Genomic DNA, 17,729 nt, shown 5'->3' on the forward strand with positions numbered 1-17,729 from the left:
ACTCACTGCCGTCGTGTTTCTCCGGATCTGGTGAATCCTGCCGTGCTGACCGACTACAAGGAGATTCTAGATAAAGAAAAGAGCCCAGCTGTGACATCGGCCGAAGTCGAGGGAGCCTTCCCGGACCACACTGCTTCTGGACGACAGCGCTACGATCTGCGGCCAAGATAGGAAGAAGATTTTTGTTTTTCGAGACTGGTTGGTTACCGCTCTGGGGTTTGTGAAACGGAAGCCGGGACTCTCAAGGGGGGGGGATCAGTTCTGCCAAGAGTAGCGACACCCGTCTTGACCCCGGAGAAGAAAACAACAGCTACCTCGGAGCTCAGCACCGTATTTTTCTTTTTTAGGTATACTTTTGAGACATTGTGAACTCTTCGAACTATGGCGTCCACTGCATCACGAGACAAAAGAATACTTGGTGCCGTCTTGTTTGTATTAACCATTGTGGTGATAGCAGTAATAGCCTGGGTAGTAGAACTTGTGGTACCTGTACGTGAACATTTGCTGCCGACTACCCCGGCTCCATCTGAACATTTTCACTTCACCTTGCCCTACCATGAAGAATGGCACCGACAGACTTACTTGAACAATAGCTTCATTCAGATTCTGCATCATACTCATAATATGACAAACACCTCCAATTGTTGGGTGTGTGGGATGCTGCCTGGTCATCAGAAGAAACGGGGCACCCCGCTCATCCCACTCCCATTTTCGCATAATGGCTCCTGCAATGCCTGGTACACTCTTCTATTCACTTTACGATGGCCAACGAAGGGGGGGTGCTCTTCCGCTTGAACAAAGTTTGCTACCATGACCGGGATGGGTATCCACGAGCTGAGGGTACTCGATTTGAGTGGGAAGAGTACCGCCCCGATAATGTGACTGCACCTCGTGTTTACAGCAATCAAAGGAACATTAATATGTCCAGTACACATGTTATTAATGTTATCACTACTAAGGCAGACCTCTGCATTCGTAATAAAGGTACAATTCCGGTGGGGAAAAGTGAATGTAACACTACACTTACATTTGACAATCCGAATGGCATATCATTTGTGGCATCTCGAAATACTTATTTTATCTGTGGCAATAAAGGTTATCATCATCTCCCTTTAGGATGGTTAGGTACATGTTATGTATCCTTTGTATTGCCCCCTGTATTTATTGCCCCGCCAATGTACCATAATGACTATACACTCTATCATGACTTTGTATTAAATCGTGTTAAACGTGCTGTGGTCTTGGACGATATTGACCAGACCGATACTGCCTTGCAACAGTATGTAGACTTTAATTTGGGATTGTTTTCCTTTGTGGGGGCTGCTTTGAATAGTCGAAAGATACGACGGCTGACTCGTGTTGTTGAGGCTGTAGCCAATGATACTGCTATTGCATTGGGGAACATAACAGAAGAACTTCAGATTTCTAGGATTGTTATGCTCCAGAACCGCATGGTTCTAGATGTGGTTCTAGCTGACCGTGGGGGAGCATGTAGAATCATCGGAAGTAGCTGCTGCGTGTACGTGCCCGATAATTCGCCTTCTGTTTATGATGCCATCTCAAAATTGCACAAAATAGCTGCTGAAATACACCCGGACAATGGAACTTGGACTCTTTCAGGGTGGTTCTGGTCAATGCTCACTGCTTGGGGTTGGAAACTACTGACGATTTTATGTGTCATTGTTGGGATACTGTTCTTCGTATGTTTATGTATACAATGTGGTCCTGCCTTATGTTCTATGTGTTTATCAGCTTGCATTCCATCCAGACGCACTCTTGCTCGAAATGAAATGATGCTTCATAAAGAAGTTGCTCAAATAATGTCAATAGATATCGAAGATGAGTATCCCGACTATGTCCACTATGAGGTAGCTTCAGCTAAACGCTAAAAGGGTCGTCTGTCGTAATTTGACAATGGCCGGGTTAGCGCTTAGCTTTGCTACACGTTATTTCCCTTAACTTGGCCATATTAGAAACCGCCATTTTGTATGTTCCGGCGGCCATTTTAGGGAACGAGCGGCCTCGTGGTTAGCATGCCCTTTAGTCCGTTGTCCGTACCACTGACCACTCGGCTTTGCCCAGCAACAGGCTATTTTTAGCAACGGTCAAGCCTGTACATGCGCAGTCCCCACTGACCAGTCACCCCTCAGGAATGTTCCGCCAAACTGACCAACGGAGTTGTAACTCCTCCCATGAGTTGGCTGTGTTCCAAAAATGACCATATCTGTACATAAAGCTGTGTAACTCTGTACTGCCTACCTTTTTATTACCTGTAAGATTGTATAAAAGAGGCATTCACACCAACATTCGGTGTGATACTTCTTGCATTACCGAAGGGTGCTGTAGGAATGTACCACCACCCCATGGGGTCTTAATAAACTTGTTCTTTGTACTTTTCAGTTTCCGTGCCAACAGTTCTTTCGGTGTAAGTGGGTTATCTACGGAGCATGTAGGCCTTGGGAACCCGATACCACAGTAGAGTCAGCGCCGGTTCAGAAACAGATGCCGCCGGGGAAGATCCATCCAGTGGCTCTCGCCCCGCTAAAGATTGTACTGGCGTCGAAAATCTCGGCATCGGAAGAGGCCAACTCGCTGGAGCCATTGGCATAAAAAGCATAAGAGGTGCCTGAGGGAAATGAGGTGGCTAACATCCCAGGGAAAATGCCAGCGGACCGATGGGGCCCACAGGTCCACCAGTAGGGTTTGCCGCTCTAGCAAACAAGCCAAACATCGCATTCAAAAAATTTTAAGGATCCGTACTCTGAGAAGAGAAGGCAGGATACATCAGATCCGGTACTGCAAGCTCTGGAGCCGCTCAACGATGCCATACATTCGGTTCCGGCTGCGGCGCCGGAGAACCTGGAGCCAGAGGGGAAGTGGTCAGCGGTGACAACTGTGGAGGCATTGCTTCTCTTGGAGCCGGTGGCGTAACAGCTCTCAGAGCTGAAGACTGGGTCGGAGTCCCCTCAGGAGAAGGAGATGGGGAGATATCCTCTTTTCGATGACGCCTGGGACCTGGGGACACCGATTTCGGCGGCACATCCTTCGACAAACGACGCAGAGACCCATGGTGTCGCTTTTTGTTGGGTTTCTTTGACGACCTCATAGTATGTGAAGTTTGCGACTTGGAACGGGATCTCGACCTTCTTCGGCATCTTTTTTGCTTCTTGGCCATGAATAATTTGGCCTCCCTCTCCTTCAGCGCTTTGGGATTCATGCGCCTGCACGAAGAGCACTCCTCGACATCGTGGTCTGGCGAAAGACACCATAAACAGTCTTCATGAGGGTCAGTGATAGACATCTGGCCCCCACATTCCCTGCATGGCTTGAAACCAGATTTTCTTTGAGTAGTCATCCTTGATGCTACAAAGGCATGACAATTTGCAACAAAGAAACTCCCAGAAATGGAGAGCCTTGGGAAAAACAGTTATGCATCGACAACACGGAAAAAGGGAACTGACGTCAACACGCTGACGAGGTGGTCTTATGGCTCAGATGATGTCACACGTAGTCATTCCATTGTGTTTTCCTCGTCGACTTGGGAGAGCTGAGAAGAAAAGTTTCAGTGGAATGCTGCACATTGGGAAAATTCAAAAGGTGAAGAACCCAAAGGCAGATGTAACCATCAGAAAAACTTCATAGCTTGTGTAGCCCATCATGTTGTTGTAGCTGTTTTTGTTTTTCTGTGCCATCGCCAAATTAAGAGCTAGGAACATGGCAGGTGCCACAAGTTATGGCATGTGTTGTGTATGTTGGTAACTACAACTGGCAAATTACAGAGGTTTTACGCATTTGAGCCTGAACCATAACCCTCAATTTATTTTTTCAGGAAATTTCAGTTTTTTTTATGCTGTACCCAATTTCCAACCCCCACTGTGCACAACCTTTGGCATTTGTCCAGCCTCTTGAAATGTGCCACCCCTTCGGAGCATAGCCTTTGGCTGTGCACAGCAGGGTTTGGGAGCAGGACCTGGTCTGTGAACAGGCTGTGCACCTGATCCGCTACAACCATGCACTGCTCCACTACACACAATTTTTGGCCATGCCTGGCACAGCTTAGTTGTAGGGCCTGACCATAGGCAAGGCCCTGCACCCACCCCCTCATGAGCTTGCAACCCCCCCACCTGCACAGGGTCAAAGGCTTGTGGCCAGGACATGTGCCTAACACATCTTCAGCCATGCGCAGCAGGTGATGAGCATAGGCCTGCACCCAAAATGCTGTGGGCACCCTACCCGATTCGGCCATGGGCCAAAATAAATAAATAAATAAATAAATAAATAAATAAATAAGAGTCCCTCTCCAGCCTGCTACGTTTGAGCAAAATTAAAAAAAGGATTGACATGAGTTACGATTCGTGATTTGCAATTTAAAAACACAGAGTACAAAAGTGTTAACCTTTTCAAGGTTATAGGCTTATTTCTGAAAAACTATTTAATAGATTTACACCAAACCAAATCTATTCAGTAGACTTGGCTGTAATTCCTATGGAGCTAACGCCCTTTAACATTTGTCCACCTCGACAGATCTGACCGAAAATTGGCATGCCAGAACTCGGTGAACCTTCTTCTGTGATTTGCTAGATTCCATGGAAATCGGTCTAGGATGTCTAAAGTTGTAGACAAATTGAAAAATGCCTTTACAATGGAAAGGGTCATTGAACCATAATGACAGTGGCGAGGGACCCTGTGAATACACACATGCATATACATACATAAACAAACACACACAAAGGTTAAGTAAACTATTGTATACACATTAGCGATTTCACACGTCCACCCAGTTCAGGATAAAACTGCCAATCAGCTACACATACCTCACATAAGCCGGCTCTTCTACGCTGCAGGACTGTTTGGGTCTTCGAGTTTTGCAAACAGGACAAGCTGCTGCTGGATCCAACGGGACTGGGAATAAACGCTGGTTGACCCTATAGCAATAAACGCCTGGCACATCGGGTGAGAAAAAGGATTACCCTCCATTCCAATATGAAAAACTCTAAAAAGATTCTTACCAGTCACAATCACAGTTATTGCTTCCTAGTATAGGATGATTTGAAGTTTTAACACACTGGAAGGCAGGTTGAAAACTGCATGTCAAGCTGACTGACAAGAATTCAGATGTTTTGTGGAATATGTAAGAGGTTTTTTTTACGAAAAGCTTCAATTTTAGAGCTTCCTTTTTCTTCAGGCTTTTCAATTCAGGTCTGATTAAAGATATACAATTAGAAGAAAACCTGTGCACTCATCCGTGTACTCCAATTTATAAATAGTTAATCACTCCAACAGGTTCTGCGAGGAGTCTCCACTCAATCAATATTATTGTAGTTTAATTCCATCTGTCTTAATAATCAGAAAGTTCAAATTTTCATGAATCATTTATTTTAATAGCATTTCGTTTCCACGGGGTGACAAATTTTCAGATGTGTAACCACTTCATTTGTTGAATTCCATCATTAACAAATGGCATTACAATCCCATGCTCCCTCGATCCTCAGTGTATTTTAGGCATGTCAGTGTACTAAAATCAGAAGAAAACAATAACACAAGTATCCATCTTGTGTGTGGTATATTTCATCAATAATATTCAGTCGTAAATTGAGATTAGCCCATAACAAATGCTCAAAATCCATACTTTATATCAAAAGCACATGATTATTTCTTGTATATCAGCATTAGTTCTAATCATAAATAGTAATCAGTCCGACACAAATCATTATGTACTTAAATCAAGAGCTATCCTACAACCGAAGGTATGTGTCCATAAAGGTTGTCTACTATCCAAATAGCCATATGAATATATGCTTATTTTCATATTGGTAACTGCATAATATTCAATAATGAAGCGTTCTTAAAAAATTGTAAAACAATATAAAAAAAAACATGCAGTTACCAATATGAAAATGAGCATATATTCATACAGCTGTTTGGATAGTAGGCAATTTTTATAGACAGATACCTTAGGTTGTAGGATAGCACTTGATTTAAGTACATATTGATCTGTGCAGGATTGATTTAAATTGACGATTAGGAATAATGTTGATATGCAAGAAATTAGCATTTGCTTTTGTATAAAGGGTGGATTTTGATTATTTAATTTATGTTCTATTCTAAACTTATGATTGGAAACTATTGCTGATATATACCACATACAAGATATTTAATAGGGTTATTGTTTTCTTCTGATGGTAGTACACTTTACCCCTTACAACAAGGTCTCCCATGCCTGAAATGTATTGGGGAAAGCACATGATTGGAACGCAAATTGCTATAGATGGAATTTAAGGAATTATGGGGCACACGCATCAAGGGATTTTGAGATTGCAAACATTGCGATTTGCAATTGCAAAATGGCCTTTTGCATTGCATGAAATTTGTTGGGATGCGCAATTTCGGTAATCGCAATTTCTTGCGATTTCCCAAATTGCGATGGCATTTAAGAATCGCAATTTGCGATTCCTCAAATGCAATGCCAGAAGCACTTTGAAATCGCGATTTTGCTATTTGAGGCTACAAATTACCGAAAAATTCAACCGGTCGGTAATTTGCAAAGCCTTTAAAAAATGCACTAAGGTGCATTTTTCTAAGTTTCATGTTCCACACACACACCCTTGGGGCATGTGTGTGCCCAACATGGGTGCACAGTACAATTTCAGGGGGGCAACAGGGTGTCCTTTCAGCACCCTTGAAATTGCATGCGCAATTTGTGAGTGCCTATTTGGTACTAGCAAATTGCGCAGGTAATTCCCATTCATTCCTATGGCCATGTAGGCCCATAGGAATTGCAACTTGAAATTTGCGAGTCGCAATTAAGGAAGGTTTAGGAATCGCTATTTTTTAGCGATTCCTGAATTGCGATTCCTTAATAATCGCAATTAAGGACTCACAAAAGCCTACCTTGATGCATGTGCCCCAAAGTGGTTACACAGGTGGACCTTTGTCACACTGTGGAAAGAAAATAGTAATAAAATGAATGATTCATGAAAATTGAACCTTTTTTGGTAATAAGATGGGTGAAATTAAACTACAATAATATTGATTAAGAATGGAGAATCCTCGCAGTACCTGAAGTAGTGCTTAAGGGGATGCATGTAGTTTTCTATAGGTGCATATTTTGTCTAATAAGGATATCTCAGCATTGCTGCCATTACCATTCATCCCTCCTTCCCCAACATCACATTGTCAAACCCCTGTCCGTATTCACAATACAAAAGAAATCTAAGTATACTTCAGTGTCCAGCCCAGGAAGCCCTATTTAGGAACCCTGTCCATCAAAGTATAACTTCCAAGGAGCCGAATCAGATGTCGAATGGACTGGGGTCCGTCCGACATCGGATGGGAACTGGAACCAAGCGACCTCCTGTCGTCGGTTCCAGCCCAGGAATTAGGATGCAACAGAACCCTGTTCAGTCGCAATCCTATACTCTACAATAGGAGCGTGCATTCCGAACGGAATGCATGCTCTCATTGCAAAGAGCATTGGCGCAGTTCATCCCTGCACTCTGAGGCAGGCACCTCAAGGTGCCTGCCACGGGGTGCAGGGATCAACAGTAGGGCGCCAAATGGCGGCCTTACACCCATGGGGACCCTGCTGGGGGCAATCAAAGATAGATTCTCAATCCCTTTCTGTGCTGGAAAGGCCGGCACATAAAGGCAGTGGGAATCTGCCATCATAATCCCTCGGCCGGAAAGAGCTGGCCGAGGGATTACTGCAGGTTTTCCGAATGGCGGTTGGGCTCTCCAACCCCATTGGAGGCCATTTGGAAAAACGATTCTGATTCCCTCCTGAACGACCAAATCGAAATGTGTCTGTCGGAAAGGAATCTGACCCGCCTATTACGATGCGGGCTAGAGGGCTCCGACCAACGGTTGGAGCTGTTCCAGCCCGCATTGTAATCTGGCCTCAAGTGAGAATGTCTTCATGTCTAACCTGAACCTGCTCAGCAGAAACTGGCAGCCTGCGCATGTCATTTTCTCCATGCAAACAACATGTATCTGCAGAACACACTATCAATGTGGCGTTCCTAAGAAATGCTCCTCACCAACTCATGCAGAATACCCTCATGTTTTCCAAATTCACAAACCTAGGTAATCCCAAGTGCAACCGCTCATTCAACCTTGCAAAAGGCATGCAAAAAGCACAGCTGTGGTGAATTGCATTTACTGAATAATCACTTCTTACATTCATGCGGCTCGAGAGAAATTTCTTTTTCCTCATCTTCAGAAGAAATATTCAGTGCCTGTGAACTACGGAGGGAACAAGAAAATAAGACAGTGACATAACAGCAACAAAAGATCTGAAATGATTCAAGAAATGTACATGCATAGATTAAATCTGCTTAATACCACAAAGAGTGCTTGCAACACCAGAGGATGTGGCACAAACAGTTGCTCCAATTTATTGCCAATGAAAAACAAGACTATCCTCATTGCATTTTTTATTGTTTTTATGTTAACTGATCTGGGCATAAACTGACTTGCTCCAGTGTCTTAACGTTATCCCATTAAAATGTTTTATTTTGAAATACCTGCTTTATGCAGTCATCTGAAGGAAAATACTCGCCACAAACAGAAAGGACATATCCATGGTTAAATATTCAAAAGAAAAAAAATCTTACGGCCTGATTACGTGTCTGGCGGTCTTCCGACCACCAGAGGCACTGTGGCGCACGAGTGGCAGTGCACCCTATTGCTGCTTACGACTTACAAAGTCGTATCGGCGGTCGACTGCCTGCTGCGCCAGGAAACAGTCGTTCCCTGGCGGTGGCGCAGAGACCGGCGCTGTCCCGATCAGCCTATTTTGAGTTCTTGCACCGCGCCAGCCTTTTCATGGCAGAGCCACGCCATGAAAAAGTTGATGGTGCAAGAAAAAAGGGGACCCTACAGGGCCCCCAACGTCATGGGGATACATTCAGTGGGGCATAACATGTGCCCCTCTGTCTGTATTCCCCCCAGGTCGAGCACGGAATGGTCGTCTATTCCATGCTGTGCTGGAGATTTTTGGCCATTCCCATTGTGTTGCAGCGCCTTGAGACCCTTCCGGGTGAGTAGCGCGCTATACAAATGCTATGATTGATTGATTGATTGTTGCCGGTTTTCAAGGCACCGCGATGGGAAAGGCCAAAGAACCGCCAACAGTATTAAGAGTTGAACATTTGCAACTCGTAATAGAGTCGGCGGTGCTTGCGTGGCTTTGGCGAAGCGGAGCAGCATTGTGCCGAAGCCATTGCGCCAAAGTCGTAATCAGTCCCTTTGTACTTCACTAAAAAGAATAAAGAGTATGTGAGCCAGAACTACCTAGAGAGAGCCAAGGAGCCTATAGAAGAAGACAGATGCAAAGGAGTATTGTCAAAGTGGCTAACATATTAAATGGGGCATCACTGAATTTTAAAGAGCTCTAAAAAGACTTGCATTCATTTCAGCATAACGCATTTGAAGCTTATGTAATAATACAAGTAAAACACAATTTAACTTCAGACAGCATTTCACACTTATTTGCAACAAACTGATCTGTCACTTACTCCAAGTAACGTGCATGGATACATTCTTCTTTGTTCACTCTTCTGAACTCGTTGAGCTCTGAGAAGTACTGCTCGGATTTCTCAGCCACAGAGAAGTCGGTTTCCAACAATCCTGGAAAACCATGTGTAAATGAGCAATGAGTGTTGCGGCAGCAGTTCGAAAAGAGGTAAGAATGTCTATGGAAAGCATTACTACTCTCTGCTGCTATTATAAGGAATCTCTTGGCAAGAATGAAGAGATACAGAAGTCAAAATTCATTAAAGCCCTTAAGCACACTAAGAAAGGACCCAAGAACTTACCTGCAATCCAGTCATAGCCCAGGAGGGGGCGATCAATCCAGGGACCTTGATTCACAGGGGAAAGCTCAAGATTAGACTTAAACATCACACGACCAGTCCCTTTCTGAAAGTAAGGAAACAGACACTTTTATTTATGTAGCATATTTCTCAAGTGCACATGCACCTATGGACATTAAGGTGCTTTTCAAAAAAATCAAGAGGAAATACATAGAACATGTTAGAAACAACCCAAAACTAAGTAACTACTGGAGAATAACTAAAGGTTCACAGTAGAGCGAGCAGTAGAAGTAGTAACAGATGGTATAGAGTTGTGGAGTCTGTTAAGACAGGAGTTCAAACAAACAGAAGGAATGCTCTGCAAGAAGCAGATACACTCATTTCAGTTCCAGGGTGACCTTTCATATGATCAAGAGGGCTCAGACATGGAAAAGCAAAGTCAAAAGGATTAATGCGTTTTCTGAATGAAAAGGCGCTAGGATGCGTCTGGCGTTTGTTGACAGAGAATTCCAATCTGCTATTGCTGTTCCAGAGAAGAAGGCTGTCTTTTATCTAGGAATATCAATTCTGAGGTCATTCCTAATTTAAATGTTCATTTGACCCCCTGAGACAGATAGAAAAGCAGAGATGACATGATGTGGTATGCACGGCCTTATAAGTGAGGCAGCACAGTTTAAAGCATATCTTAGCTTGAAGAGATAGCCAAATGTGGTTTGCATAAGATGGGTGAAATATGATAAAAATGTACCTGTCCGCAGAAGGTGTAGGGCTTTTAGAGGGCCAGGTACGAATGGAGTAACCCCTGCTGGTATGGATTTGTCACAGGCCAGATGAAAGATCATTAAAGCCGTGGACAGCTGTTTTCAGTTGGCCACTGGGAGGATTACATTTTTTGACCCTTTGGAGAAAGACTTGGGCACTTTTGGCAATGCTGTTAATGTGGGCTATGAAAAGAAGAGAGAGCTCTAGTGTGAAACCAACAAATGTCACAGATGGTGTGACTGTATGAAACAAAAGGAGTTAGGCCCAAAGGAACAAGAGTCCGGCAGAGCCACCTAATTATTGAAAAATACACAATGCGCCAGACTCTCTACTATTTTAGAGCTTCTTTTCTTTAAGCTCATAAGCCAAACACATTTATTTATGTTTGTACCTCTATTTTATTTGAATTTTTTTTTAAAAGATTACTTTATCAAGTTTTTTGGGGGAAGTAGTGAAAAGGAAAATTGGTGCAAATTTACATATATTACAAATACATTTACATTCAATCTATTAAGCATACTCAACACTATATATACAGTTATATACAAATACTATATAAAACAAATTAGTGCATACAAGTGCAATTTGTGCAATGCATGAAACAAACATAGGTTTTAAATAAACATCTATGTCACTGTAAGAGCATATCCTCATTAAACATTTATTTCATGAAAATAGGAAAGAATCCCTTGTTCTTCTATGCTCTTTTGCCAATTTTCCTTTTCACTACTTCCCAAAAAAACTTGATAAAAAAGTAATCTTTTCAAAAAAAGAACAAATGAAATAGGAGGTACAAACATAAATAAATGTGTTTGGCTTATGAGCTAAAAGAAAAGAAGCTCTAAAATAGTAGAGAGTCTGACAGATGGTGTGACAGCAGGTGTGAAGCCTTGAAATGTTCCATTAGATAGGAGTTTAGTGTACATTTCTATAAGGAGGGAAAGAAGATACATTTTGTTATATATGGATTTAGTAACAGGGGGGATGAAGACATCCAGGTTTATATAGTGATCTGGCATGTTCCAAGTATACTGGGGTCCTTGATGGTGGAGCTCTTGAGGCACATTTGCAGGTCATACATGTATTTTGGCAGAGATAACCCTATTAGGCTAAGTATGTCACACAGCAGCTCCAGGTAAAGTTTGAAGTCGGAAGGTAAGGGGATTGAACCTTAAGGTACTCCACTTTTCATTCCCAATTATTTAGAAGTGACGTTTTAGATCCAATACCACTTGAAATCAATTTAAGGAAAAGGATGCAAATCAGCGGATGACAAGGCCCTGGAAGCCAATGTGGTATTCAAGTGTGCGTTCAGAAATATTACATGGTCCATGATGTTGAAAGCAAGCGCCAGATCCAATTGGATAAAAGGCAGGATTCAGCACCATCTAGGAAGCAGCTATAACTCTCATTGTAGCCATTTCTGTGCTGTCTCCAGTATGCAAGCCAGATTGGACTGGAGTAAGCAGTTGCGATTTTCAACAAAAGACTAAAGGTTTTTGGGGGTGCTGGGGGGAATGTAATATTAAAATTGAGCAGGTTAATGGGTCTATGTGGGGAAAGAAAAGTCTTCGAATATGGACGTGGCAGCAGGAAAGGGCCTGAAGAAGAAATGGGTTTCTGTGTGTAGTGTTGAAGGAGTTCAAGTAAACATGCTGAATGCATAATGGGCAGACATACAGTTCTGTTCTTTTCCCTTATCGGTCAGCCCTCCAGACAAGAAGGAGGCCATTTCTTTCCCCTTTAGCCCAATATGCTCTTCCCACCTGGGTCCAATGTCCTAGAGACAGATGCGGACTAAGATCATTTGCTGTTATCTTATAAAACTGAACCAGAGATGCTTAAAAAAGCCAACTCCGTAATTAAGATGGGATGGCTATGGCTGGAGCCACAGCAAACAACCAGGAAAAGTCTGATATCATTCAAGTAACAGGATCCCATGACTGCGCTAATGTGTATACAACCTTGCACAATACCATGAATGGAGTCTTGCAGTAGTAAATGAATCATAAGCACTGCAGGAGGGGTGCACCGGCTTGCATGGGGAGCTTCTATCCCAGCTCCATTATCCCCAGAAGAAGAAGGGATATGTGCCTCTAGGCAAATACAAAGAATTGGACATGAACACCACTTCTGTGCCAGCCTTCTACCACAGTATTTCAGGGACTCTGCCACTGGAGATTAACTTCATTATAATACAAACTGTATGAAATGTGTTTCAGTGTGGAACACATAAACTTCTTGTATGGCAGTGCTGGACGAAGTAAGTAGCACACCTTCAGATTGTGTCCTTCAGCGTTTTATACATACCCTGATGCATCATCATGAAATGTGTCTTGTGTTGCCATTTTTGCCCTGTTCCATGTAATCGGTTTCATTGGTTTTCTTTCACACTATCATGCCACAAGTCTGGGTGGTTTCAAAGAACTTTAAATCTGGTACAGTCTAGCTCTCTCTGCATACTGTAACGGTCCAAAACGATTAGCAAGACCTGGCATAGTATCCTCTTAATAGAGGCAGCTTGGGTGGTTCTAATCTTGTAGCACTATCTCTTCACAGCTTTGGCATTTAAGCATGCCCCTGTTCTGATCTTGGCGTTACATTTCTCAGGACTGGTGGACTAGACATATCTGGCATCCTGGTGCATTAGTTCTTCCCCCTACAATATTATTACAGTTGTGACCCGGGCAGACCAGAGGTTTTTGCATACGACCCTCTCACCTTGGCATCCAAACTGCGAGACATGTTTAGGATCGATTTGGGTTTATGCATCTCCTTAATAGCGTTATCCTTTCGTCTATTGTTCCCCTCATCAAGTAAACGTTCTTCGTAGTGTACAGGCTCTGGCTGTAACCGCTCGACCACTGCATCAGTAGAAGGAAATTTCTGGGTGAGAAATTTGGTTTCCAAATCCACTGACGCTATATTTTTGACGGGCTCATCCATTTCTCTCCTGCCTCGTTGAACAAGGCTCACAGGGATCGCTTGCTTCTCTGTGTGCATGCGGTCTTCAATTCGTGCTTGGTGTTTGCTTATCTTCTGTTGTTTAGGCTCTCTTTGTTGGGAGATGACAACCTCCCCCCTCCGATCTTTACAAATGTATGAACTGCCCTTTTGCATTTTCTGAGGTGAGCACAGGGCAGCTCTGGCAACAGCACTTTCTCCATGGGGCACCAATTTCACCAAACTGGTCTGTTCATCCTTCATATTCAAAGTTTGTTGATTCTTGTCCTTTTCAGAAACAGGCAGGTGAGGTATTTGATGGTTAATCTGAAAAAGATAAAAACAAATTAGCACCACAGGGAACCCAACCCATACCACAACTGTCTAAATGAACAAGTCATAATATTGTTATCGACCCTAACACTCTAGTTTTTCTTCATGGCATACCAGATGTAGCTAGGTAAGCAATGTTACAGCATACAAATTACAAAGACAACTAGGGTATACTTGAAAGTAGATAAAACGATGTTTTGTTGGGAAACGGAGTGCTCGCATGTAAGGGCTGATAACACCACAGGTAGCAGTATTATCCAAGTTTACAATAATTCCTTGATAGTCTCAAAGAAATATGTTTTCAAGTTTGGTAAATATTTTAGAGACATACACAACAAGGTGGGGGTAGAACTGGTGATAAAAAGACAGCACTTTAAAAGATTTTAAAGCAGAGATTGGAAGGGGGTTAAATAGGTCAGCAGTTACGTTTAAAGGGAAACATGAAGTTCTAGGAAACAGAGATTCAAGATGCAACTATGAAAGGGCAGCTTTGAGTGAAAAGCAGAAGTTGCAAGCCTTCTAGCTTGTATTTTAGGACCTTGGAAAAACACACAAGAGACCCTTAAGAGTGACTTGTGCTTTGTAAAAAGAAAAAACATAAATTAGTTAATATGACTTCCTGTAAGTACAGTATATTTTATTATTAATATCTTGGCTTATGTAATGCTTAATATGGATGCATTTGTACTATTTTCTACATACTGTAAATGACAGGTGTTAGTTACGATCATTCAATTTAATTGTACTCCATCTCAAACGGATTCAGGACCGAGGTGGTACTGCACACACAGCAAGTACCCAGCAAGTGTGCAACACGAGTCGGAAAGGAAAAATGTAAGGAGGAGCCTTTCTTAGATCTAGCACAGGCCTTTGACTCATGATGGTAGAAAGTACCTCTGCTCTAGAATGAACAGTCAGAGCCTAGCTAAACAGGTTTAAAAGTGTGCGCAGAGCCGGCCCAAAGATACATCATCAATGGGCAGGCTTGACACAGGAAGCATCAAAACAGAGGAAGTCTGATGCAACTTTAGGGTATGCCAAGAGTAATTCTCTAGCACCAATTGTCATTCCTTTCTGATCAATTCGGATTTCAGTGTAAACTCAATCAATCGGGATTCTTGTAAAGCGAGACTACTCACCTGTTAGGGTCGCAACTCACATACGGGAGATGAGAGCTATCATTTTTAATACCTTTGGTGCAGCAGAAAATACACATTCAAGAACACTGCAGTAATTAATTTACACTTGCAAATTCACTCTCTTGGACAAAGTGAAATGCTCAAGCCGAGATCATTAGAAGACCTTTAAATATCGGGAACTGTGACCGATGCACGTGCTCTTAGATGAGCCAGTCTCTCCTATTCCTAGAGAATGTAAACAAAGGTAAGCATTCTTCGATATTGCCTCTGTGAATAACAATACATTCTCCATTCAAGGATGTTTAAACAGTCAAAGTGTTGGTTACTTGGACCATGTGACTAGGGGTAGACCTTCCATACATGGACTGCAAGAAAAGTAGAAGGCCCCCCACCCTAGACTATGGGAAAAGGGAATTCCCTGCGTTTGTCTTACACATTAAACTCTCCTCTAGTTCTCCCTCACACCACAATATTACATTTTCAACTCTAATAGCAATGTCAGCTACTCCCCTTAATCAAAACAAATTGTGCAGTCTCTGTATTTCCCCTCCCACTATCCTCATCTAGACTCTTCACCTGACCCACATTAACCACACTCACCTAATTCAACCTTCTCATCAATTCTGTACACCACTCTGACCCCTCTGGTCTCCAAACCAAATTGCAACTTGCTTTCAGGGAACTGCCATCGCTCTTCTAACATACTTCCGTTCAGCCTCAATCCTTTAGAACAACGTTATGTTAATATTCTAAACGATTTTGTTAAAATCCCTGTTTGAATAGAAAGCTTAAAATTGTGTTTTTTTACATCGAAAGAGCAAATAGTATAAAGCAATTGGTTTGAATGTATGAGTTAAAGACCCTGAACAGTAAATCCCCTTAATCCCAATCTGTCGTCCCATCCTTTTTCATCCCGCCCAACCTTTTCAGCAATGTCAGTTGTCTTTTAAATTAAAGTCCTACGTTTTTTTAAAGTTTGTTTTCAAACGTCATTAACAATCTAACTGTATATTAGATAAATTAGTTTCAACTGATCTCACAATCTGGCTTTAAAGGGTAATGAGTGAAGAGTTCAAATCAAAGGTCCCACAATCTCGAATTAACACCAATCTCAACCATTATTGTCTTGTTGCAACCTACCTTTTTCAGGTCACTTTCTTTCCGATGTCCACAATCATCCAACTCAATCCACTCAATGGCATTGAAGGCAATTGACAGTCCAACCATGATATCTACTCTCTGGTTCATCTGCAGGGGCATTGCACTGACCTTGGTCTCCTCACTCTGTCCTTCTCACTCTCCTGGTCATTCTCTTGTGCTACACACTTAGATATGGGCATTTATCCCCTAAGCTTGGATTTTGCCTGCAACTTTTCTCCTTCGACACTACCTGCATCGGTGACATCTTCTCATTTGCCTTCTTCTACCACTCATGTGTCAATACTCAGATCAATTAATCCTCATTCTTCAACCTGCAGCATCCTCCACCACCATGGGTCACAGATCTTTTGCACATATCTGACATTAGAAGGCTCTCTGCTTTCGAGTACTAAGCCTATACACCAAAAGAAACTGCCCGGTGTACTGTGCTCATCCTATCATTACAAATGCTCACTATATTCTAATACCCTTTGCCAGGAAACTTGGCCCCAAGCATAAGTGCTGGTGTCCTGTACAAAGTTCACAACAAGGGTAGCAAGGTTATTGAGAAACTCATCTCACAGCTCCTTCCATGCTGCTACATCCATGATGGTCTCCTAGACCAGGAGTACACAGTACTACTACTGGTCTGTCTTCTACTGCATTCTTTTGATCTTCCCAAAAAATCACCAACTTTGTTACAAGAACACGCTTCAACCTCCCAAGAGGAACCAACCCATCCCCTCGTATCACCAACTTGGTGGGCCAATAGCCAAAGAGAGTACCACTAAACATTCTTAGCTCGGTTCTCAGGCCCTCAACTCCCTATCTCTACGGGAAGGTCTCACAACAAGTATTGGAATAGGTAATCTTATCACTAACCCATCCAGTGTTCCATTCCGGTTACGATCCTTCCAAGCTTGTTTTACTTCTTCATTGGAATATACTCCCCAGCAAACTTCAACCAAATACTCACTTCCCACATTCAACGTTATCCTTAAAATACACCTTCACTTCAATGCCTTCACACAGCTGACTCCCAGCACCTTCCTCTTACCTCGACAAGCTATGTATGATAATGAACATATATTGGCAATACTGAGTTTAGTATATTACTGTGGTTTCGTTACTATCTTCAAGTATCATCTGCAACCCATTTCTATGTTGCCATTTCATAACCTATATCGTTACGGGCCACCGTCTTCCAATGTCTAGAGTTTCTGTTGTAAAAATTCCATCTGAACATATAAACAGTGAAAATAGAGTCAAGTCCTCATTACCTAGGGTGTGTATGAGAAAGTCCTCACTATCCATACGGTGTAAATAGAAACAGGCCCACCATACACAAACGGCAGCTAGGGATAGGCAATTCAACACAACTGAATAGTTGGCAGTCATTCATTCCTAAACTGTGAATAGAGGTTGTCCCCATATAAAGACGGTAAACAGAGGCACAGAGCTGCGTAATGTCACTGTGTGCATAGGTAACATGAGCACGGCAAGGGACTTCTTGCAATAAAATTCTGGACTTCATTAATGGCGCCAGAGTCAACCACAACTGGATAGAGTAAATTGCACATCGTCCTATGCTCCCCAAAAA

General features: G+C 42.6%; 1 protein-coding gene across 3 annotated transcripts in view; it reads right to left on the reverse strand.

The window, feature by feature from the left end:
• The window catches only part of MIIP (migration and invasion inhibitory protein), a 52,236-nt gene that overhangs the window by 20,431 nt on the left and 14,076 nt on the right, over positions 1 to 17,729 (reverse strand). For all 3 annotated transcript variants that reach the window (XM_086921281.1, XM_086921282.1, XM_086921283.1), the window contains exons 3-7: positions 13,296 to 13,844; positions 9,816 to 9,918; positions 9,516 to 9,627; positions 8,177 to 8,241; positions 4,815 to 4,941 (exon numbers count right to left, since the gene is read on the reverse strand). In XM_086921281.1, coding sequence (XP_086777407.1) covers positions 4,815 to 4,941; positions 8,177 to 8,241; positions 9,516 to 9,627; positions 9,816 to 9,918; positions 13,296 to 13,844 — 956 coding nt within the window. The remainder of the gene's footprint in view (positions 1 to 4,814; positions 4,942 to 8,176; positions 8,242 to 9,515; positions 9,628 to 9,815; positions 9,919 to 13,295; positions 13,845 to 17,729) is intronic.

This window comes from Lissotriton vulgaris, chromosome 5 (assembly GCF_964263255.1).
Source record: "Lissotriton vulgaris chromosome 5, aLisVul1.2, whole genome shotgun sequence".
In the NCBI taxonomy this organism is placed as follows: Eukaryota; Metazoa; Chordata; class Amphibia; order Caudata; family Salamandridae; genus Lissotriton; species Lissotriton vulgaris.